At 37.0% G+C, this 24,147-nt stretch overlaps 1 protein-coding gene across 1 annotated transcript in view; it reads right to left on the minus strand.

Annotated features, from left to right (window-relative positions):
* RIMS1 (regulating synaptic membrane exocytosis 1) overlaps positions 1-24,147 on the minus strand; it is a 354,423-nt gene that overhangs the window by 141,268 nt on the left and 189,008 nt on the right. The window contains exons 13-16 of the mRNA XM_050894077.1: positions 10,096-10,163; positions 9,247-9,357; positions 6,969-7,068; positions 2,441-2,564 (exon numbers count right to left, since the gene is read on the minus strand). Of these exons, the coding sequence (XP_050750034.1) occupies positions 2,441-2,564; positions 6,969-7,068; positions 9,247-9,357; positions 10,096-10,163 (403 nt within the window). The remainder of the gene's footprint in view (positions 1-2,440; positions 2,565-6,968; positions 7,069-9,246; positions 9,358-10,095; positions 10,164-24,147) is intronic.

The following is a 24,147-nucleotide window of genomic DNA, read 5'->3' on the forward strand; positions in this document are numbered from 1 at the left end:
TTGGATAACAAGACAAGGAGAAGCTGGTGGGGGGGGGGGAAGTGATCTGTTAATGCAAGCAAACCATTTCCCATTTTGTAACACAATTTACATAGATTATTAAAAAAAAAAAAAAAAAAAGAAAATCCTGTGCAGTATGTTCTTTTTTGTTAACTAATATCAGGATTTCCTTCATTGTACCATGTCTGATATTTTTTGTTCTTTCAAGATGACGGACAAGTAAATCCGAATTTGATACAAAACAACATGACTTTGACTCATTACTGCTAGAAAAAGGAAATATCTTTAAATTTCAAAGTTATATGCTCTGGTCACTTTGGGATATTTATTTGCTTTTCTCAAACAAACAAACAAAAAACCCAATCCAACCCTCAAACAAACAAACAAAAAATCAATCAAGACACAACTCTACAAGAATAGTGTTGTTATAGTATATAAAAACCTCCATGCCAAGACTCCATTTATCTCAAAATAAAAGCACAATTGGATGTGCTCTATTTTTGCCTATGTCTGGAAAAAATATGCATGGGTAATCCAAAGCAAATCTTTACATTTTATTGGTACTATTTCTAGGTGCACTTTTTTAGCGTAAAATTTACTGCTCATTCAGAAACATTCTTTGATTTTGAATGCACTTCATGTTCTATGCCACAGTTCAACAGTTGTGGTATTTTCTCTCAGTTTTTCTTCAAGAGTATGTCACTGGAATGTGGTCACCTTGTACTTCATTTTTTGAAGCTATTAGATTTACCAAATTCATAAACTAAAATAATTCAATTGGTTTAATAATGAAGTTATCTGAAAAGTTTAAGGATACATGACATTTGCAAATATACCGATAGCCATAAATATATCTAAAGCTCATTATTTAAAATACTAATCTAGCTCTTTCCATCAGTTGTACAAATCAATTTTCAGGTTTTCTTCAATTGAGACATGGAGTTCAAGTCAGGTCCAGTATCAACATATTTCTTTTCTGCTGATTTAAACATAAAAACTAGACTTCCCAAAATCTCCTTATGGCATTTTATTTTTAATTACAAAGACGTAGGACTGAATTCGCAATTTTCAGTCAGGAATGTCTCCTAATTTATCTGACTAAAGAATGTAAAATAAGGTTTCTACTCCCCCACAGTCTCCATCTGGATGGTAATTTTAGCCTTTAACAACCACTATTATTGCATCAAGCTTTCGTTTTCCATTAGAAGGTCAAACTCATAACTGGAATTAGCAACAAATGTTAATTTTATTTAAGTACTTTTAATAGTGATTGCTATTAAAAAGGCAGAACTCATTTGCAAATTATAGCTACACTTGCACAGTATAGACAAAACCAAAAATCAAAAGCTGACGTGAAATAAATGTAAAAAAGAAGAATGTTTTAGTCAGAAAGAAAATTGATAGTTTTTTGTTTCTAAAACTGAAAACTTATCATATTTGAGACAGAAAAAAATTATAATTAGGATGAAAACTAGCAAATTCAAAATGAAATAACCATGCATTCACAAGGAGGAAACAGTTTACCATCTATCTACAGTATTTAGAGACTTACAGTGAGTGCACATGAAATCTTGGAAGGTGACAAATTACACAGATTTAAATCCTTTTAATTTTTTTTTAAACTAGCCAAGAGTCACTTTGTATTGTTAATCATGTGACTCTGTTCCGCAATATAAATGTGAATTTACAATATATGATTCATATTCAATCCTGTAAGACTAGCTCAAAACAGTCCCAATAGAGTCGTGTTCGGGGAAGGAGTGTAGAATATCACTAAAATAATTGTGACAAATGCAGGGCGAACCCCACTAATCTTATCATTTTGAACAGATTTTATGATATTTCTAAGGCTTATTTGGTAAATCAAGAATATAAGAATTGTTATCACAAAACTCCAAACCTGGGTTTATAATAAATAAAAATTAAATTATAAACATAACATGTTAATGCTATTTTTTGATGAAACTTTTTGTTTCCACTTTTGATTTTGATGGCTAAATAGTCTTTTCAATTAAGAGATTTTTAAAATCCTACTAGCATTGACCTATTAAAATCCTGCAATGCTCAATGTTTGCTGATGCTTCCTTCTACTCGTGAATACTTGTATAAGTTATTCTGCTTTAGTGAAGCTAAAAGCCTGAAAAACAGATTTTTCTCATGCACAGGTCCACCTGATCCACCAATTTTCCTTTGCCACTTGGCAAAAGCCTTGTGAGTACTTTGACCATACAGAAAACAACATTTATACTTATATATATCACTGCAAAGATCCAAGATCGTAAATGGCAGTGAAGAAAATGGAATATACAGAATGTCAATAATAGAAAGTGAATCTTATTCCATTATTAAGAGATAAAAAATTACGAACTCACAAACAGTCCCTTGAAAAGTCCCATTAGTAGAAGTAATAACTGCTTAAGAAGCAAGTCTTTAGCCTTACCCAATAGGCCTTGAAACAATAATTTCAACTTGAGGTTCTGATTTTGATTCTAAAATAATGTTGTAAACTTCTTCATTTGTAGCTCCAGGCAAGGGTTTACCATTCCATTCTAGAACTTCATCCCCTTGAATTTAAAGAGAAGTTTATCTCATTTCCATATTCTTTTACAAAGAAGTGCAAAACGTTTATGAAATCTATACAACCAAGTAACATTGCCCGAAATGAATTAAAAAGCTGTGCTGAAACCCCAAAAAAGTTTTTGAGACACTATCAAGGCTCCTTTCTCAGAACACAGCTACAATTTGTACACACAAAACATATTAAATAAACCACTTGTGCAAACATATTAAGTATTTCCAAAATAATACAGGACCTGTTATTGTGCTATGAAATGAAAGAGTCTTTTTAAAAGATTCTTTATTAACTAGCAGTAATAAACTTTGAAAACAGGTTAATCTTAAAAAATGAAAAATATAAATACCTACTGTTAAGCCTTTAAAAATCACGACATTTTATTACAATTTATATACTGTACATCTCGATTGCTCTACAAAAAGGACAGTCTTCACTGTCTGTGTCAAACCAAAAATAAAAGCAAGGAGTGAGTCACTATCTCCTGAGGATGTTAGGGGGGACAGAAAGGAAAACACAATGTGAAAGTTATTTAGATAACTTTCTTTTTTCAGCTTGCCACTTCTGGAATTTAAATAGTACGTACATTACATTGTATTTTGGCCTTATTATATAAAGGCGAGAATCAGTATATACAATTAAACTGCAGGAACCATAGGGTAAGTTTACACTCTTATACCCCATCATATGCAGCAGTCAAAACTTAACCACCACTATCTGATGCCACAAATAAACATAAAATCATTTTCAATAAAGAAAGTTATCAGATTCAGTCAGGAACAATCCTTCAGCTGCTGGCTTTGCTCCTTTCTGAGATCTAAGTCAAATGATCAAACTTGTGCTTGTTAATAAGCCAAGGAAAACTATCCTAACTGAAGTCCTATCTACCTAAACACATGGCTTCAATTTCTCTTTATGTTCAGCGATTGTCAGTCTTTTTTCCCAAACAGCCTATATTTTGGTATTTTAAGAAAGGACTCCACAGAGTATTCCACTGGCTTTCAAAGCATTTTGGCATTCTTTAAAACATGAGGGCTTGCTAATGACAGACTTAATAAATGCTTGCTGACCTAAGTTTAATTTTCTACCACATTGTTTAGCTGAAACGGTTTTAAATATTTTGTATATTTATTACATAATCTTATGTCAGGGGGAAACAGGAATTAGATATTGCCTAGGAACTTCATTTTAAATTTATACAACTCAGTGAAAACACACTCAGTTTCTTCTGTAATTCTGGCTGTATTTTAAAGCTAACAACTGTTACAGACTAACACGTCATTTTTCCCCTAAAATAAAATCTGATTTCTTTAGAGATAATTGGCCTAATTTACAAAAGCATCCCAGGCATTAAAAGGAACAAGATGTGGCCAGCTTTGCAACAGTTATAACTTAATAGCAAAAACCGACAGGGACATATGCTAAAGTTGTAACACTAAAAATCATGACCTATGACATGATTATGTCTTCTTGAAGAAGACAAAATAGGTGCAACATGGTTGAGAAACCTGAAGAGGAACATGCAAGGTGTCTGTATCGCTATTTTAGTGGACTTAAGCAGCTTTTTTACTTTTGAGAGTCACTAGGAGATCAAACAAGTAAAAAAAAAGAATTGCCAAGATGATTACACATAAGATCATCATAGTCAGAATGCTAAATTAACAGAAGTAGCTCCAATTATTCTTACTGAGAACTAGATCCAAATGGAGATTTGAGTGAAATGACACTTCTGCTAGTTCTAACCAGATCACCACCATCCATCTTCTGCTCAGCTTGTCCAGTTCTTGATCTTTTTGACCAGCCAAGCCCTTTTACATTGTCTCTTTCCTCTAACATGCTGTCTACAAGGCTTACATTCTGATTTCTGCGCTCAGTAACAGGCATGGAAACAGGAAAACACCATCCAGATACTCAAAACTTGGACATATGCAAAACTCAGCTGGACACAGTCCTGTGCAACCTGCTCTAGCTGACCCTGCTGAAGCAGTGGGATTGGACTAGAGATCTCGAGAGGTCCCTACTCATCTCAACCATTCTATGATCCTGTGATACACTGCTACAAATTCAGGTGAGATGAACTCCCTGGTCGTAAGTCCCACTGTAGTAGCCCAGAGTTGCAAGTCAGTCAGTCAAGGAGCTGCTAGACACCTTTTACACTGTAGATGTTTAGGATAACCAAGATATCTGCACAAAGCTGGCTGGCAGAACCTACATGACACCTGCTTATAGAGCCACTTCTGCTGGTGAGGCATATATCCCAGAATATCTAAGATGCCTCTAGAAAGGAATATTAATGCATCTTGCATTCTACCCCCACTTACTGATGCATGTTCAGCAGAGAGAGAAAGTTTTCAGACTTATGCTGCAAATCTCTGAATTTTTTTATATTGATTTCTAAAATAGTAATTCGGATTAGGAGATACCTCTGGGGGTCAGCTAGTTCCAACCCCTGCTCAAAGCAGGGCCAACATCAAAGGATAGACCAGGTTGCTTGGGGATTTGACCAGATGAGATTTGGGTATGTCAAAGGAAGGATATGCAACACCTCCTCTGGGCAACCTGTTCCAAGCTTTAACTATCCTCTCTAGATACAGGAAAAAAGATTTTCATAAACAGGATCTCCCTCATTCCAGCTTGTGCACATTGCTTCTTCTGTGATCAGTGTGCACCTCTAAGAACAGTCCAGCTCTGGGTCCTCTACAGACTCGCATTAGCCAGGTAAAAACAAGAATTACACCCTCCTATAGTCTTTTCTTCCAATCTGAACAAACCCAGTTCTCTCAGCTTCTTGTACACCATATGCTCCAGACCCTTAATCAACTTTCTGTCCCTCTGCCCAGCATGGTCCAGTTTGTCAGTATCTCTCTTGTACTAGAGGAACCCAAACTGGACACAGTACTCCACATACAGTCTTATAAGCACTGAATAGAGAGCAATAACCACGTCTCTCAACCTGCTGGCAACAATCCTGCTAATACAGCCCTGTACATGATTGGCGTTTGCTGCAAGGCACTTTGCTGACTCATGTTCAACTTACTGTCCTCCAGCACCTCCAGATGCTTTTCTGCCAAGCTGCTTTCTAGCTGATTGGCTCCTAGTGCTTACTGTTGCACTGGGTTATTCTGTTCCTGATGCAAGACTTCATATTTGCCTTTGTTAAAACTTATGAGGTTTGTACAATTACTCAAAATTTATCAACTAGCCAAATTTTGGAGGTTTTTCATAAAGATGAAAAAGCATGTTTTCCTAACAGCAAGGACTCATCCATGCCTTTTTCTTTTAGTCCCATACAATAGGATGCATAGACTTCCATTCATTGAAAACATGCGCAAAACAATGTATTTTTTCTGTAACGTTATTTTGGCTCTAAAAACATTTTTAGAAATTAAAAATAGCTTTGACTTAAAAAACAACCTAGACCAGACATTAGAAATGTAATATTTCAGCCCAAATAGTTCAAGATTAGTGGAGAGAAACTTATTTTCTGTAATTATAATCTGCAGTTAAAATCTATAAACAACTATAATAATTGGTGCTATCATCAACCCCATGTATATTGACTTGACAAAAAAAAAAAAAACAAATGCCAAAACAAAGTAAGATATTTTTAGAGACTCATCATCTTTTCTACTTCTTTATTACTATTTGCTTCATGCAATTATCCTAAATTCATACAAGTTGTCATCAGGGCTTCTCGATTCCTAAGAAGGCACTGCATAGACTTTGGTTTGCTAACACAACACTTCGAAAGTAGTTGCTTAGAACCGTGGTAAAAATATGAACCACTAAGAAGTAACTTTGAAAACCAACTGCTGTGCATAGCTCTTGCTTCATTTAGAAGCTTGATAAGTGCCAACAGCACAGCCACTTATTTGTAAGTGTAATATATACATCTTATATAAATGAAATATTTTAAGACCATTTTCTTGGGTTGTTTTCCATTTTTATTTGTAACAATTCACATTGAAAGAAGCACTAATAAAGTCCATTGTGTACACAGTGCATCATCCTTCAGGTGACACTTTAGTGCAAGTAAAGTAACTGTAGTGAGTTTGTTTGCCACAATGAAACAGTTTTTAAAAATGTCTGCATTGCTTCTATAGAGTGTAACAAGCAGCTCCTGAGCTAGCAGGCAAAAATTCACCAGTGACACTCAGTCCTGACACCAGCACTGATCAGGAGTGTCTTGTATTTTGCTCATACATCCAAGCAATTGGAGTTAATAATAAATTAGATATGTAGGCAACTGTGGCATTCCATAATAACATTTCAGTATTGTCCTGTATTTAAAAAATATTAGCATTTCACATGACCAATGTTAATATAAATTAATAGCTGCATTACAAAAAGACATCATTAAAAGACAATATATTTTATATGCAACTGATTGATTTACCTGCTCTGAGATGCCCCACCACATCAGCCAAGCTACCTTTCTTCACTTTGGTAATGAAGGCACCGAGTCGTCCTAATTCTGTCATTTTTCCTCCAACAACCTGGTTAATTATAAATTTGTGAGTTTCCAAGCCACAAACCAGACATTATATCGTCTGTATATTTATGTTTGATAATTTTTCACATTATTTTTAAAATGTAACCTAAAATATGCATAAGCAAATCTATTGCCAATTTGGGCTTTACAGAGGCTTAAAGACAAAAGTTAAAGATACAAAAAGGTCAGATCTACTTGAAAAGAAGTAAAGCTGACACAGAATGAATAAAACTGATATTCCTTTTAATGTGTTCGACTAATCGATCTTATGCAGTTTGCTAAGTATCTAAGTTTGTTGCAGAAATAATGTTTCTTAATAAATAACCAAGAAAATGTACTTTTTGCAAATAGATGTCTGTCATGTGCTTAAGTTTAAATTGCAAGAGCACATCAAATCACATGTATGAAAATCCCAAAGTGCAATTGGTACAACAATTAAAAACTTAGCAAATACACTACTATGAAACATGGGCAAACAGTTCACAAGAACATTGCTACTGCTAAAACCCAGGCCCTCTCATCCAAGCACATGACTGGACAAAATAGCAACTTCTGACTTTTGTTAAACAGGACTGCAGAGAGCTATTTTTGAAGACGACTGCATGATACAGAGATCAGGAAAATCAGAAAAAAAAAGGTGCCCTCAAAAGATTAGATTTTCAATAAAATAAAAACCAAGAAAATGTCGTCTTGCTGACTTGCTATTCTCTTTAGCTATCTTACTTTCTCCAGTCGTTTTTTTTTTTGTCAGGAATATCCTGGGAGGAGTCTTATAATAAAATGAAACAGTGGAACACTGGTTCATTAGGTATTATTTCCCCCTGTTGCAATCACAATAACTAGTAGAAGCTTTAATATAGATATACATCCAAGAAGATCCAGAAGCCTACCTGCCAATAAGGTTTTCACAAGATAATGTGTTAAATTTATCAGTGGGGGCCTTAGTTCATATCATACAAAACCGAAACTTGAAAAATCAAAGAGAAGCTCTCCAATCTACATTTCCTACTAGGACCGACCTTTTTTCTCACACATTAAAAAAAAATTGCTTGCTGCCAGCAAAAATCAGCCTTGTGCTACAGACTCTACACATTTAGTAGAGTGAAGCTGTTCTCATCTTCTGTATTCCCATGCCACACTATCTCACTTCAAGGTGGATAAATGGCTCTTACCCAGGACATGTCATTACCACGTTCAAAAGGTTCTTTCCTGATTTAATTCCCACCATGATAAGTAGAACAGACAACCCACACCTCCGTCACATGCAAGGGACTGAAATATCAGACAACTATATGCAAGAAGCGGTTCAGTGTCAGTGCCCTTTGAAGTAGACTCAGTCCTAAGTGGATGGGAATGTTTCATATTTTGCATTGTTTCTGTTGTTCTCAGTGGGGAGAGGAAGACACCCAAATTAAATTCTCTCAGTCATCTTTGGAGCTCCATATAGTTAAAAATATACATGGAGAGAGAAATTCTTGAACTGGCACACTGTACTCCCCACCAGCTTCAGAAGTAGCGCTCTCTCTCTTCTAAGTGTTCCGGCAATTTAGGGACATGAACCTAAAAGTTTGCTACTTTTGACTAATGACTAATTCAGGGATTTAAATAAACTGGACAGTGTTGCCAATGTCTTAATTTTGGGGCACCGGATTAACTGGAATTACATTTAATATAACCTCTACTGTGCTTTAAGAGGGTTTTTTGCAAATTTTTGTGTAAATATTTAGTTTCATTCCACAGAATTTCTGTTTCCGAATGGCTGTGCGGATTTTACACACTGACCTTGTAAACATTTGCATCCAGATGACATTTATGTATGTGGATTATAAAATGAATTACTTGACTGAAATGCAAACAGTAGAGCTAGAAAAGGCAGGACTCTATTAGTGCATTGCAATGTGCAGTATATGTCTTGCAGACAGGAAGCTGAATAAACATACACCTTTTAACCAAAACAGTTCAGCTCCTTTACCATGGATGAGTGGAAGACTGCATAGAAGGATTAAATACATTTACATTCATAATTTATCTGTATAACTTTCGAAACTTACTAAAAATGAGGAATATATTTTTGTCAAATAACCATATAATTGGAGAGTCCTCTGATTTAATGTGTTAGACCTCTAGGCCTAAGGTCAGTGGAAGTTTCTTTTGTTTACCACATACACCATGTAATACTTACTTTTAGGCCCAGTAATGCACCTGATTCTTTTGGCATGGTTGTTCTCTTGTTAAGAATAACACGTCCAATTAAGCGATCTCCCTCTTTAGAAGGCTGCCACGTTACTGGATGCTGTTAAAGAACCAAGCAGTGGAATTAAAGTAGTACAACCATCTTCCTGTACTTAGATGTACATTTATAAACCAATAAAATTTCTGGATCATTATGTCACGGTAGACACAAATATCTTTCAGATGTGTTACATATTGCACCCGAGCTTTCTATTACTATATCTGTTGGACTATGGCTTCATTAAATATTTATGCTCACTGTAAAAAAAACTCAGCACTAAGTCTGCAGGTAGAATTATAATACAATTCAAAGTTCAATACAATTAAACATTTAAAACATACCTTAGGTAATTAAATTAAACATTTACTTTTAAATTCCATTACTCAGAAAAGTGCATTCATAAATTCTGTTCTTTAGAATATTATACATGTTATACAGCTCTACCATATGGGTTCACTATATAATAAAAATCCAAATGATCCTTTCCCACTCCAAGTCAATAGAAAAAGTCACTAATCTCTCCCAGAGCAGCATCACGCTCACAGCTGCTTTTGTGGTGTGTAGTGAAATCTAGTATCATGTCTATAAAAGAATTAAATTCAAGGTAACATTCAGGCAATTATACTAGTATACATTTTGGTGAAAATTTCTTTCTGATTTCAATTTCTGTGATCCACTAAACCAAATTTTCATACAATTTGTATAGAATAAATTTTTACAACAAAATATCTATACTGAACTGAAACAATCAGCAAACATTTTAATTCATACTTATGAACCTTTTTTCCTATTTCTTACCGAACTAATAGGGGATGTCTCCCTGCTGTGCCACGTGGCAGGATCCAGCCAGTAATAATCCAAGTCACCTGGAAGAATATGAATAGAAAGAAATGTGTAATCTCTCAAACAGAGAAAGATGTATGAATGATCACTTCCACATGCATGAATTTCAATGTGCAATAGTTTGATGAAGCAAATACAAAACCTGTATTATGACTCAAATTAACTTATATCAGTTTGAAAACAACATAGCCTAATAATATAAAAACAAAAACACGTAATAATGCATTTATTTGGACCTCTGCTTTTTCACGAATTGCACCTCAGAATTAGTTGTGCGCTCCAGCTGTTTTTTACTTTGCCCAGTCATCTGCCAAGAATGGACCCCAATGCATCGCATTCACAGCCCTCCTCCTCCCACTGTCTCCGTAACAAACACACAGGACTACAGCTAATGATGACACGAGAGAGAGGGTACTCCACAAAATAGGCACTTAGCTATAGTTAAGAACAGAACAGTCAATCACACTCAAGAATCTGTGAAGTAGTTGATCAATACTGTGACAACAGGTACCGTATGGATGGAGAGGCACAGGAGCTGGTAAAGGGTAACAGAGCACCAGGGAAAACAGCCACACAAACAGAGCAAATAGTACCACCAGCAGATACGAGGTTGCAATCTTTCATTTCGCTTCAGACAAACTTATATACTATGTATGTCAAGAATAAACCCATGAATTACAGTGGTCTGGAAGCCATGAGCCCATCGGACCAAGGAGGGGAACCATGGGTAGGGTTTGGGAGAAAAGGCAGCAGAGCATAACACCACAGAGAGTATATACGACTTTATGGAAAGCTAAGGAAACCACAGTTTGACTTAATATATTACAGCTGTAGAAGGCTGAGTTGGTAGCAAAAAACTACCAACTTCACTGGCAGTTGTCTGTGATAGAGGATGTAACTGTGCACTCCACGGAGGAAAAGGATGAGGCAGGAATTGCAAGAGGAAGAATATCGGGCAGTGCAATTCAGAGCGCAATTTTCTTTACAAAGAGGAAGCGTGCAGGTGATATTGGGAAGGACACAGGAGAATGATGCAGGCTAGAATAGATCCAACAGAAGGGTAAATGCAAGACTGATACAGCAGGAACAAGTCCAAAGGATTTCTGTGCTAGCACTAGTTTTAAACAGAATATACCTGTGAGCTCTGAACCCTGGCGTTATTTCATCCCTTTGGGCATTGCCACAGTGTATTAATAAAAATACAATAGTGTCATTAGAAATGAGAACGACAACTCTTTCTAATGCTCTCTTGCAATAACAGTAGTATATAAAAGCTTGATCTGAAATAACCAAGAGATATTTTTTAATTTTATCTGAGAAAAAGTAGATGATTCTGCCATTTAGCTTACCATGTCTTTAAACATGCGAACAAACAAAACCCCCACCAAACGAAAATCTAAACTATCACTTCAGAGGTTAGTTTTAGACCCTGGAGGAAACAGAGTCACCTCTCACTAAGGTTTATATCCATACCTGCACTTCAGGCATTTTTCACCCTCACTTTGGCAGAGAACCTTGATCATCTGAAATACGTTAGTGCAACAGTTTGATAATACTGCTTTTTGAATTCACAAGTGATTTTTTTTTTTTCCTGAGTCTTTAAATTATTATGTCCTAGAGTTAGTTTTCACTATGGAACAACTCTTCACATGCTTTCCTAACAACGTTCCTACAAACTCATTACCGATCATTTAAAAGCCACCTTGTAAAAATCCTACTTCATCATTAAAGTCAGATACTTACTGCTAATACCCTCTGCGCTCTTGATATCCTCTATGTCTTCAGAAAACATATTTTATTTATTATGTACACTTTAGGCAATACATCTTCACTATCTTATTTTATAAAACACATCTCTATAATATTACTGTTACATCACTACTCTTACTAGCACACAGGCATCCAAGAGAAGCCCAAACAAAGCATGCTTCTAGCAAGAAAAAAAACCCAAACACATTTACATGAAAAGTTTACTAATTTTGACTCTTTTTCTACAAATATTTAGATGCTGATTTTAATACAAGTTGTACCACTCTTTATAATCTGTAAAATCTTTAATAGCTTACCATCTACATGATCATATGCACAAGCTTATTTTTAAACAGCTCATTATTATCATATGCATAACCACACGAGGCAGTTTGCGGTTGCATTAGCTACTGCAGTTCTGCAATTTTGGAGAGCTTAACTTCACATTAAAGATCTTTCAGTTTTATTTTTAGCACCGTTCCTTGCACTTTTATAGACTTCAAAATTGCAAGAACAACAACAAATCCACGAACCAGACTGCCACCCCAAGTGCTGGCAGTAAGCTGGGACCTGTGGCACAGAGCTGTCCAATTTTTAGTAATGGACTCAACAGTAACACCAAAAAGCAACTCTCTCCTGCCACAGGCAAAACTCAACACACTTTGCCTCCATGTTTCACAGCTATTTGCTCAGCAATAGAGGAATGTTCAGGCAGGAATAAAGGTCAGCTCCAGCATGCAGATGTGTGTGTCCAAGTGCTCAAAAACATTTCTGCTCTTGTCCCCATTGCTCCCTGCTGTCTTTTCCTTTCTTCCTTCCCCAGCTTTGGCTTCTGGGTCCCAGTTTCCTTTCTGCTCTTCCTCCTGGTTGTTGCATATCCATGACCACGTGATTTATGCATCTAGCATCCTTCCCCATCAAGATCCTGCTGTAGTAAGATCCTCTCATATGTCTTCTGTCTTGGCTAACTTGCTAATTTTCCCATCCTCACCAACTACCTACCCTTTGGTGCCTTTCTTCCCTGTCCATTTTGTTGCCATCATCCATCTTTTGTCTCCTTCTGCTTCTGGCTTTGGTGTCCTTTTTTTAGGTTGTGCATTTTAACCCCTCCTTCCCTTCACGCCCCTCGATACTAAGCCTCATCCTCACAGCCCCCTCCTCCCCACATCTAAACCTTTAGCTTTCTGTTCCTTTCACCCCTCCTGTCTGTTCTGCGCTTTGGCAAATTCCAAGGCATCAGCTACGTCCACTGCAGCCAGCCACGGTCCTTTCACCCTCTGCTCTCAGAAGCTGAGAGCAGGAACTGCACTGCAAACGCAGCTCTACTGAGCTGGAGCATGGATGATGTGCTGGGAAGGCATAAAGGTAGCTATCAAATCATAAATCTTGACTGAAAGTGATAGGTCTACCATTTGGTGAATATTTTAAAAGCTGCAAAAATGCATGAATTGGGGAGAAAAAAGTCCACATTCTTGAAAAACTACTCAATTTTTAAATTCCTATTAAAATTCAGTACGAAATAGACCACTGACATGCAAACTTTTGGTTGAATCTACAACTGTAAAAAGGGGTTTACAATGGAAAATATCAGTTAATCTATATTCATAAACACTCACAGAACAGAACACACAAATTAAAACATAAAGGAACAAAATCCCCAAATGAGCTTTAAAAATATGTTATGCCACCAACACTGACACTAGGGTCTTGACATCTGCAGTTCAGTACTCTGTTACAGCTATACTTTTAAAAATAATTTCTCCTTGATCATCCTATGCCATTGCTGCTTCTTTACTTAATACCTATTTATGCCATTCTTGCACTGTCATACCCCAGAACTGACTATTTGTTTAATTACACAAAATAATTTCACTGAACTAGTATTATAGAGATCCAGGAATAGGTAAATAACATGCAAAAACTTACAGTCTAAGAGCATAGTTTCAGAATTTCAGATTTTCTCAAAAAAAACCCACCAAAACTCAAAACAAAAAACCTATACAAAGAGTACTCTCTCCACTGGTAAAAGTCACTAAAAATAACTGGTAAAATATGACAAATTTAAGACATTATGGAGAGGAAAAAAACAACTTTTCTAAGGAGCAAATAATTGATTTACAGGCTTACTAACCTTTTAACTTTTAAACTAAACACTTTTTAAACAATGCTTTATATTTAAAACCATGAAAAACTTAAAAATAATAAGCCTTATGAAAATATACATATACTCCACCATTATTTTTGTACATTACTGATACATTTCTAAAACATACAAAAAGGTATTTCAACTTAAAGAATATTATTAAAAATGCATTTGCAGTTATAATGCATGATTTACTTAAGACCAATGGAGTGAAACAAGTATATATTTATAAAACCTTTTTTCCCCGAGAGAATAAGTCAAAAGCTGTATCCTGCCAGCAATGAAATATTTTTCCTATTAACATGCTGGTGCTCAATTACTTTACTCTTGGACACAGACGGATATAATCATAAATGTACTTTACAAGACACAAATGCGTTGACTTTTTTCCGTGAGAAGTCTTTCGCAGTCTTCAATCAAATTTCAAGACGGTGAGTAAAACTCTTAGTAAATTGCCATTGTTTTTATATCCACAACATGCATGCCTTCAAAATAAAGGGAAAGCAAAATTCACACCACCAAAAAGACATTTTCCCTAAAATACTTCATCACAGCAGCACTACTCATACCAAAAGCTAATGCTGGGATACTGTGATTTCGAGTGAGATCCTGCAAAGCTGAGAAGTGCTGGAAATAACAGCCTTGTCCCTCTTGCAAAGCCAAAACAAAACAAGCACACAATATGAGAAATTCTGTTATCGTGTATGACCAGTCATGCTGATTTCCAAAGAGTCTTGAATACCAGAGATAAAATACCCCAAGATTTTTCCCCAAATCCATCCAGACTGTATTCAGAGACTACTGATATTCAAAGAACATGCTTCTGGTGTTTTGCTCAAATCCAGATGCACTAGATTTGCAGCAGTTGTTACTTAAGACAAGAAGCAGACAGTCTAATGGTAAGAGTTAGTCAGCCCATGTTAGGCACTTAATTGAGCTTATCATGTAGCTACTAATTAATAAAGCAGTTCTATCATGTCACTAGGAAACTTAAGACAATTATTTTCAGAGGCTGCATCTAAAATTACAGCACAAACTGGCTTCCTATATAGTCAGACTAGATGTCTCTCTAACACACGCAACAGCCATTTATGTATTTACCCTTGTTAATTTTTAGAGTCAAATATAGCCTGCATAAAAGAGACAATAAAGCTTATCAAAGACCTGGAACATCCTCTGTTACATCTTCCGCAGTTCCCATGGAACTGGATCAGCATCTCATGGAAATGATCAATTGTTTCCCAAGGTAAAAATCAATAGAAGCCACATACCAACCTACAGGAAGTTACAACAAATGTAAAGAAACTCCATGTATCAACTTGATTGCCTTCCTCCTTCATAGCCTGAGTTTTCATGAGTTAAAAGACCACTCTGCATGCTATTGATAAATGTCTTCAGCACACTGCCATCAAAAACATCTGGCTGCTGTTACAAATGTGACAGGTCACATTGTTAAGCAAGAAAGTAATTCTATGCCCAATAAAAAAAAAAGATGCTAATCATTTTATCATGTCAGAAAAATAATTCAATGTATAAACAGTGCATGTTTAAATCATTCTAGTCAAGCTGCTAACTAACCACATAAAGAGAAAACACATGAGTACCCTGGTTTGACAGACAGCCCTCACATCTAAGTGGCAAACAGAGAATTCAAAAGCTACCTATTGGCTATTTATACAGAAAGCTTCACAAAAATGCTCGTTATCTCCTTGCTCTCAAATCAACCCCCTTCAGATGCCTACAGTTAAGAACTTAAATCCTTTCAGAAAGAGGTCTGTGTTTTACCATTTATGCAGTTCAAGGACAGGCTGGCTCATGTGGTATGTGGGAAGAATGCACCACATGATTGTGAAGTTTAGGTTTTATTTTCTACAGAAAATATATAATTGCAGTGGATTTGATTTCCCTGCTGGCACATGTCCTAAGCACTGAATGCTAACATAATGTAAGACTCCAAAGTTCAAATAAAGACTAGTACTCCATACAAGTGACAGTTTATATATATAATACTCATATTTGGGGTACAGACCTGGCGCACATGCCTGTGACCCCTAGAGCTCCCAAAGTGAGAGCCAGCCTCTCAGATCATTCCCTCAATTCAATATTTATTTAGGCATTTTAATGTAATGATGAGATACAAAATTGATTTTCTATATCTTAATTAAATTTCTGAGTAACAGAAAATCATTGAAAAAGGGTCTATGGAGCTTTACCAAGCACTAGGCTTTCAGATCTAGATAACTGACAACCTGGGCTTATCCAGCACACACTGAAAATAAATGTTTGTTCCTTACTTTTGTGTTTAGAAGATAAGGACATTTCATACCCTTTCTCACACAAAACGAACACTTTGGCATTTTATTTTGGAACAAATCCCTTAGTTTAAAAACCTTTTCTAAAGTGATAGTTACATTGTGAGCACAGCACAGGTTGCAATGTTAACTGCTATTTGCAAACAAGAAATCCAGAAATAATTAGGCAAGGAAGTAGAGGACTCATGAAATACTATTTTGATTGTTAAGGACACTAGTATTAAACTAAATCTAGTGAAAAGGAAAATCCATTTGACTTCTCCCTTAGTTACTATTGCAAAGTTGTTTCTTTACAAGAGTTTGCAAATTCACAACTATTTTTGATTTTGCAAAGGAATAATTTGTCAGTGGCTGATTACTAAAAATTCTTTTAATATATTCTTGCTATCTGGGTGCAAGGTGAATTTTTTTGTGGAGTGTTTAAAATATAACATGAGTTTCTTATCCAGATATTTATTTAGCAAAGACTTTTTTATTTTATTTTATGGATTGTGATTTTTTTTTTTAATTAGGAGTACAGTCTACACACACTCTTTTATAAAAAAGTATTGTACTTGTGTTCATTGATGGCTCAAGAAGATTTCTCAAAAGGTATACTTGCAAAAGACCTTCCAACACAAAAACAGCTGGGCCCATTTGTATGTTTCACAAGGTGGACTTCCTACCTGAATTATCTCAGTGTTGTTAGAAGAATTTGTAAATTACTGAAAGCAAAGATTACTAATCTTGCCAATGGAAACTCGAAGCCAAAAATCACGACCTATCCAGTCAAGTAACAAACAGGATTTGTGAACGTTTCTAAAACTTTTAACATGGACACAAGGAATGTAACAAGGAAGCTGTTGTAAGTTTCCTGAATCTCTAGGGAGTCTGCTCATCAGACTTCCTGAGCCAACATTATTTAGTTCCTTCACTCAAACACTGAGAGTGTTGAAGAGTTCATAAACCCTTTCCAGATAGATGCTTATTTTTATCTCAAAGACTGTCTAAAATGTTATTCTGAGGATGTGTAAGTCTTACTGCAAGCATGTGAGTCCAAGAATATGTATGATTCACAAAGGCATGGCCCTCAGAAGCATGTTCTGTAAGGTCTTCAGAAAATGTTTGGAGTGCTAAAGAACTTGGAGATACTTAGAAATGTAAAATACTAAGCAAGATGCATGAACTTCCACTAATTTGAAAAGTTCCTTTAAAAGCTTTATGAAAAACATTTTCTTGAGGATACCAGAAAAAGTGGTTAGCTCTACCAAGAACTTCAAATCAGCAGGCAAACATTTTAATTGATTTTTGATACTGCGGTATCTAAAAATTTAAGAAAAAATTTTGTTGTCTCAGGGCTAGCTCCAAGTGCCGATTTTTCTGACTTTGATTACTCTCTTGAGTGGAAGCTAATTCTGTAGATGGATGGATGGAGATCTCCTTTTTGAAATTTAGAGCTTCTTTGAATAAGTTTATTATTGCTATTTAATTCCAATTCAATATTGAAACTAACTTGTATTAACAGTTTTATTTGAGTTCCTGTTTCATATAATAAACACTATTTTAGCTTTGGCATGATCTCTTGATAATATTTTTGTTCAGCGTATGAAATTTGCAAAATTTATAGCAAGTTATCTCAAAAAGTCACACGGTTTGTAATTTTGGAGACATGAAACATAGCTATCCTGTACACTAAAAGCCTAAGCAGCTCTTAATAACTTTTTTGCTGTTCTGAAGGAATTCCCAGCACTTCAAGTATGCCATGCTGTTCATCAGCCTAACACAATTTTTTTCCCTGTGGTTTTTTTTTTGGTTTGGTTTGATTGCCTTTTACGGAGAGGTGGGAGAAGGTATTTTAAAAAACCCACATACACAAAATAGCTTTCAGCTGTTGTGTGTGTTGGGTTTTTTGTTTGTTTGTTTTTCCTGTGGACATTTAAAACCAATTGAGTAGGTGTTAATTGCAAAACAAAGTAATATTTCCATTTTGGTCTCTTTTGGTATTTTTCCCCTGGCAATTTTAAAAAAGATTCAGTTGAATATTTTTTATCTTAATACTTGTTAAAGACTGATTTATGAACAAATTATAATTCAAAATCAAAGCTGAAAATAAATTCTTCTCAAACCCCAGAGTGTTTCTACACTGCCAGTAGATAGGAATTTTAACAAGGATAAGCAAATCAGAAAAAAGTGTAAGGCTGTGAAACAGCAGCCCATGCCTTAGAAGTACTATGGATACAATGCCCAGTGAGGTATCAGTGCCCTGGTAGCACCCACTGCAAATAAGGTGACCAAAATGGGCTATACCCAGAGGGGCTTATTTGAACACACATTTTCTCCTACTGTGGGGAAAGAAGAACGGCACTTCTGCTCAGATATAGAAGGTAATACACAGTGTTTATAAACATGCTGGTAGAAACAACAGCAACTGGGAGCAAGGCTTCTCATTACCCACAGGACCACAGGAATGGGAAGGGAGAAAGACAGTGAGCCTTTCTGTTGATTGTCCAACATATACACACAGTCAATCATGCAGACCTGCACAAGTTGCTTGAGAAATAACAAGAAGATTATATTTCATAATCAAAGTTATGATTTCATTTTCATGAAAACTGGGGGAGATAATTAATATCAAATATTACAACGAAAAGGAAAGTCTCAGGAGGGGGAAAAAAAAAAAAAAAAGCTCTTGGTTGTCCTGAGCTTCAGGAATGTAGAAGGAAATACAGCAGATGAAATTCTCTGGATCGTGATTAAAGAGAAAAGCACTTTAGCAGTACCACGATGGGGACCTACTCCAGAGCACCTAATTAGGAAGACGAGCCTGGTGAGGGGTTGGTTTTTTTAAATAAGCATTCGTCAGAATCCTCCATTATGCTGCATTTGAAGGTAATGAGAGATTTTAAAGGCTTTCATTTCTCCAGTTCAGAGGGGAATACTGCAGGAAGAATCCTTGGAGTGCACAGTGAGAGATCACTGACCCTAGGGAAGCAAACAGCAGAGGACCTTTGGAACTTTGCTTCTCACTAGTAGAGAGGAAATAGTTAAGAATGTGAAAGTGAATAAACTTTGTGATCTTTAAAAAGGGAAGGAAGCTGAGCAGAAGAAAAACCCAAAACCTTTCTAAAAAAACCAAAAATGAACAAAAACCCCAAAACAAAACTACACCCAACCACCAAAAAACAAAACAAAACCAAAACATGCCAACCTTAGAGAAAATAAGGAAGCAGCCATGACAGCAAAAGGAGTCCAGCAATCATGGAAGCATCTGAAGAAATAATACCAACATCAGAAACAGAACCAACCCAATACACAGGAAGGAGAAAAGCAGTCAAAGACTAAGTCATAAGTGTTTCATTATCTAGAAGAAGGTGAACATTCAATGGAAAGTTGCCTATGAGTCACTAACTTACAGTCATAGAGTACCAGGAAGCATACAAGACAAAATTAGAAACACAAAAAATGTATGCAAAAACAATTGAGATCATTCTGCAAATATTTAGTCCCTAGCACTTAGTATATAGTGCCAAGTACTCGCCATTCTAGAATACCACAGAAAGAGTCTGCTACCATTTGGCTCTATCAGCAAATCATAGAAGCATAGAATGGTTTGGGTTGGAAGGGACCTTAAAGATCATCTACTTCCAGCCCCCCTTCCATGGGCAGGGACACCTTCCACTAGACCGGCTTGCTCAAAGCCCCATCCAACCTGGCCTTGAACACTTCCAGGGAGGGGGCATCCACAACTTCTCTGGGCAACCTGTTCCAGTGCCTCACCACTTCACAGTGAAGAATTGCTTCCTAATATCTAATCTAAGTCTACCCTCTTGCAGGTGAAAACCATTACCCCTCATCCTATCACTACACTCCCTGATAAAGAGTCCCTCCCTATCTTTCCTGTAAGCCCCCTTTAAGTACTGGAAGGCTGCTATAAGGTCTCCCCAGAGCCTTCTCTTCTCCAGGCTAAACAACCTCAACTCTCTCAGCCTGTCCTCATAGGGGAGGTGCTCCAGCCCCCTGATCATCTTCGTGGCCCTCCTCTGGACTCGCTTCAACAGGTCCATGTCTTTCTTAGGCTGGGGGCCCCAGAGCTGGACACAGTACTCCAGGTGGGGTCTCATGAGAGCGGAGTAGAAGGAGAGGATCACCTCCTTCAACCTGCTGGCCACACTTCTTTTGATGCAGCCCAGGATGTGATTGGCTTTCTGGGCTGCAGATGCACCTTGCCGGGTCATACTCAGTTTTTCATCCACTAATACCCCCAAGTTCTTCTCCGCAGGGCTGCTCTCAATCCACTCATTGCCCAGCCTGTATTTGTGCTTGGGATTGCCCCAACCTATGTGCAGGACCTTGCACTTGGCCTTGTTGAATTTCATGAGGTTCACACGGGCCCACCTCTCAAGCCTGTCAAGGTCCCTCTGGATGGCATCCTTTCCCTCCAGCATGTCAACTGCACCACACAGCTTGGTGTTGTCGGCAAACTTGCTGAGGGTGCACTCAATCCCACTGTCCATGTTGCTGACAAAGATGTTAAACAGTGCCGATCCCAATACTGACCCCTGAGGAACGCCACTCTTCACTGCTCTACGCTCGGACATCGAGCCATTGACCACAACTCTTTGAGTGCGATCATCCAGCCAATTCCTTATCCACCGAGTGGTCCATCTGCCAAATCCATGTCTCTCCAATTTAGAGACAAGGATGTCACGCGGGATAGTGTCAAATGTTTTGCACAAGACCAGATACACGACGTCACTTGCTCTTCCCTTATCCACCAACACTGTAACCCTGTCATAGAAGGCCACCAAATTTGTCAGATACGATTTGCCCTTAGTGAAGCCATGTTGGCTGTCACCAATCACCTTATTTTCCATGTGCCTTAGCATAGTTTCCAGGCAGGTCCACCCCATGATCTTGCCAGGCACAGAGGTGAGACTGACTGGCCTGTAGTTCCCCAGGTCTTCCTTTTTTCCCATTTGAAAAATGGGGGTTATGCTAATGATAGCAAGGCAGCTAAGTTGTTTTTTTTTTTTTCCAAATAAGTTCTCATAAAAATAAACACAAGTAAAACTCATAGCAACAAGTTAACAATGTCTGTAGCATAAAAATTAGATGTTATGCCAAAGCAGGAAGAGGTCAGACTGTCTAAATATAGTATACACTAGGTTAATTCACTTCATCCTGGAGTACTTATAGACCTGTCTAAAGCTATCTCATTGCCAGGAACAATTATTTCTTGAGAATTAGTGGAGTATAGTTTTCACAAAATTGGGAAAGGGCAAACAGCACATTTTTAAAGGAGAGGGGAGGGGAAGAGGGGCTAGAAATCATAGATCAGTCAGCTTAGTATCAGTTCCTGAAAAAATGCTAAAACAAAACAAATCACCTTCAAGATAGTAAGAGAAGAGACCTAAAAAAATCGAAGTGTCAATAATAAATTAACCCAATTTCATGTCCTACTACTGCAGTAAGATAGGTAACAAACAGGAGACGTCAAATACCTTCAGTTGAGCAGTTTTGTTTATGAGCATGCCATGTTAGAGTCACACTAGAAAAAGTGTCTAAATAAAACTAGCATAAGGTGAAAAGCTATTTAGAAAAGCATATTCTAAAAAGCTAAAATTGGTAACAAAAAACTCCAAAGTATTCATTAAGCAGGGTCTGTCATGTTTGTCTGGCATATAGTAATAGTCAACACTCACATTACCATTCTAGATAATAAAACGGAAACTTATGAAATATGTAGGTGACTTGACCCCAAGGAGAAAGGAATGGCTAGTTATAGGAGACCAGGACTGGACTTCAAAAGCTATCCTGACAAACTGGAAAAACAAACTGGAAAAGAGAGGACCCAGTTCAGAGTGGACAAGCAAATGGCTCCACACTCAGACCAGGCTAAACAAGCGTAGAAACAGGGAAAGGAGGTCAACCAGTTAAGGACTAGCTGTGCAGAAGATGGTGAGGTGGATATAATCTATCACAGCTGGTAACAGGAGAAGATAGCATACAAGCCTGGCTGCTGTCTGAAAACCATTACCCTTGCACTTGAGGAGTTAGCAGGGCTGGCCAGAGGCCAGGCTCAAGTGCCTTGCCTACTACTTGCCACCAAATACCAAATACCTCCACAGGTCAAACTGGTGGAGAAATTAAGGTTTTATTGTTGTTGTTTTTTGGGTTTGCTTTACTCTGCATCATGGTTTGTCTTCTGGGCACCTTTGCACCTAACCAAGACCCTGACATGACAGTGACCTTGATGACAGCTCAGTCTCTCAGGTTCTTTCCTTGCAGCACACACTTTAATTTTCAGAGTGGAATATTTAGCTTAACTGAAGTGTAGTTATGGGGGAGAGACGAGTTAAATTTAATGGCCAGAGAGATACAGATGGTTTGGTTTAATAGTCCTTTACAACTCTACAGTCCATTACACAAAGAATTCAAAAGGTCTCAAGACAGACCAAAACTGGACCGGGGGCTGTGGAGCTAGTGTGATTTTAAAATATCTTTTAGTTCTCCCAATTCCATGCTATTCCAAAGGCTGGAGATGTGCTGCTGTGTGCCATTGCCCACAGCACTGCCTTGAATCTCCGCAACGCAGGGTGTCACAGCTCTGTGCTTCTCAATCCCAACCCTACTTCACCTTCTTCATTTACTTATGCAAAGATGTGCAAGAGGTCTCTGGAAGGCAGCTTACAGCTGTCTCCCACAGTGCGTAGCCTGAAGAAGAAACAGGGGTTTACCTTCTGTATGTAGCTATAAACGACTTAAATGTGAGAGAGAGTGCAAGGCTTTGACCTTAACCAAAGGTTTTCTCCAGTCTTCTCCTTTAAACTCCATGTGCAGAGCTAAGGCTGACCATTGTCTCTTCCCAACCTTAGCAGCATCTTGTTTTCCTGATATTCCTGCTGCTGTTTCAGTTCCATCTCTGTTCTGATTGCTGCTCAACCCCATTTTCTCCAACGCATCTCTCCAGATTCTGCCCTCAGTATACTTCTATTCTCCACTAAACTCTGCTAAAAGAAATGAATTTCACACATAGTTTTCTTAAAATATGTTAACTAACATAGCTGTAATATTTGAGAGGATAAAACCTCTTTCATGACTTATTCTATCCTACAATCTTTAGGATTAATTCTTCTAGTGAAAAAACTACTTTTCAAAAACGACTTTTACAGACAGTGTTATCAACTACTTAGATATAAGATTTTAAAGATCTTTGTTATTCTCAACACACTGCATAATCCCCAAGGAACTTGCAGTCGTCAATCCTTCCTCTCACTTTCCCCTGTGATCCTTTAGTGATTTAGCTGAGGACCTTATTCCAAATACAAATTTATTTCCTGCCCCCCTCCGCCCCCCAAGGACAGGGCTGATGTCCTTCCCTGATTCAGAAAGTGCAATGCATCAGTATGATGATGCAGAGATAACATATAAGATAATCACAGCTGTACATTTATTGTAACCCATATATTGTTATTATAACCATAACTATATTATCCTAAACAAGCATATTCTTGTTCTATGTACATGGGTTTGATGATTTTTTTTCCCAAAATAATATGCAAAAATAAAAGTAACAGAATCATATTCCATTCTGAACTTGTTAAAGCTACTAACAATAGCACAACTCAGGGGATCAAGGACACATCAATTGTCTTCTTTTAAAGAGAAATAATACACAGGAATGATTATTTGTTTCCTGAAGTAAATTTCTAAATCCTTTATCCATGACTTCTCCAAAATGCAAAACAGTCATAATGCAACCAGAATATTATTATTACTTTTCAGAAACACATTTACATTTTGATGTGTGCTTTCAAAATACAG

This window comes from Gymnogyps californianus, chromosome 3 (genome assembly GCF_018139145.2).
Source record: "Gymnogyps californianus isolate 813 chromosome 3, ASM1813914v2, whole genome shotgun sequence".
Taxonomy (NCBI): domain Eukaryota; kingdom Metazoa; phylum Chordata; class Aves; order Accipitriformes; family Cathartidae; genus Gymnogyps; species Gymnogyps californianus.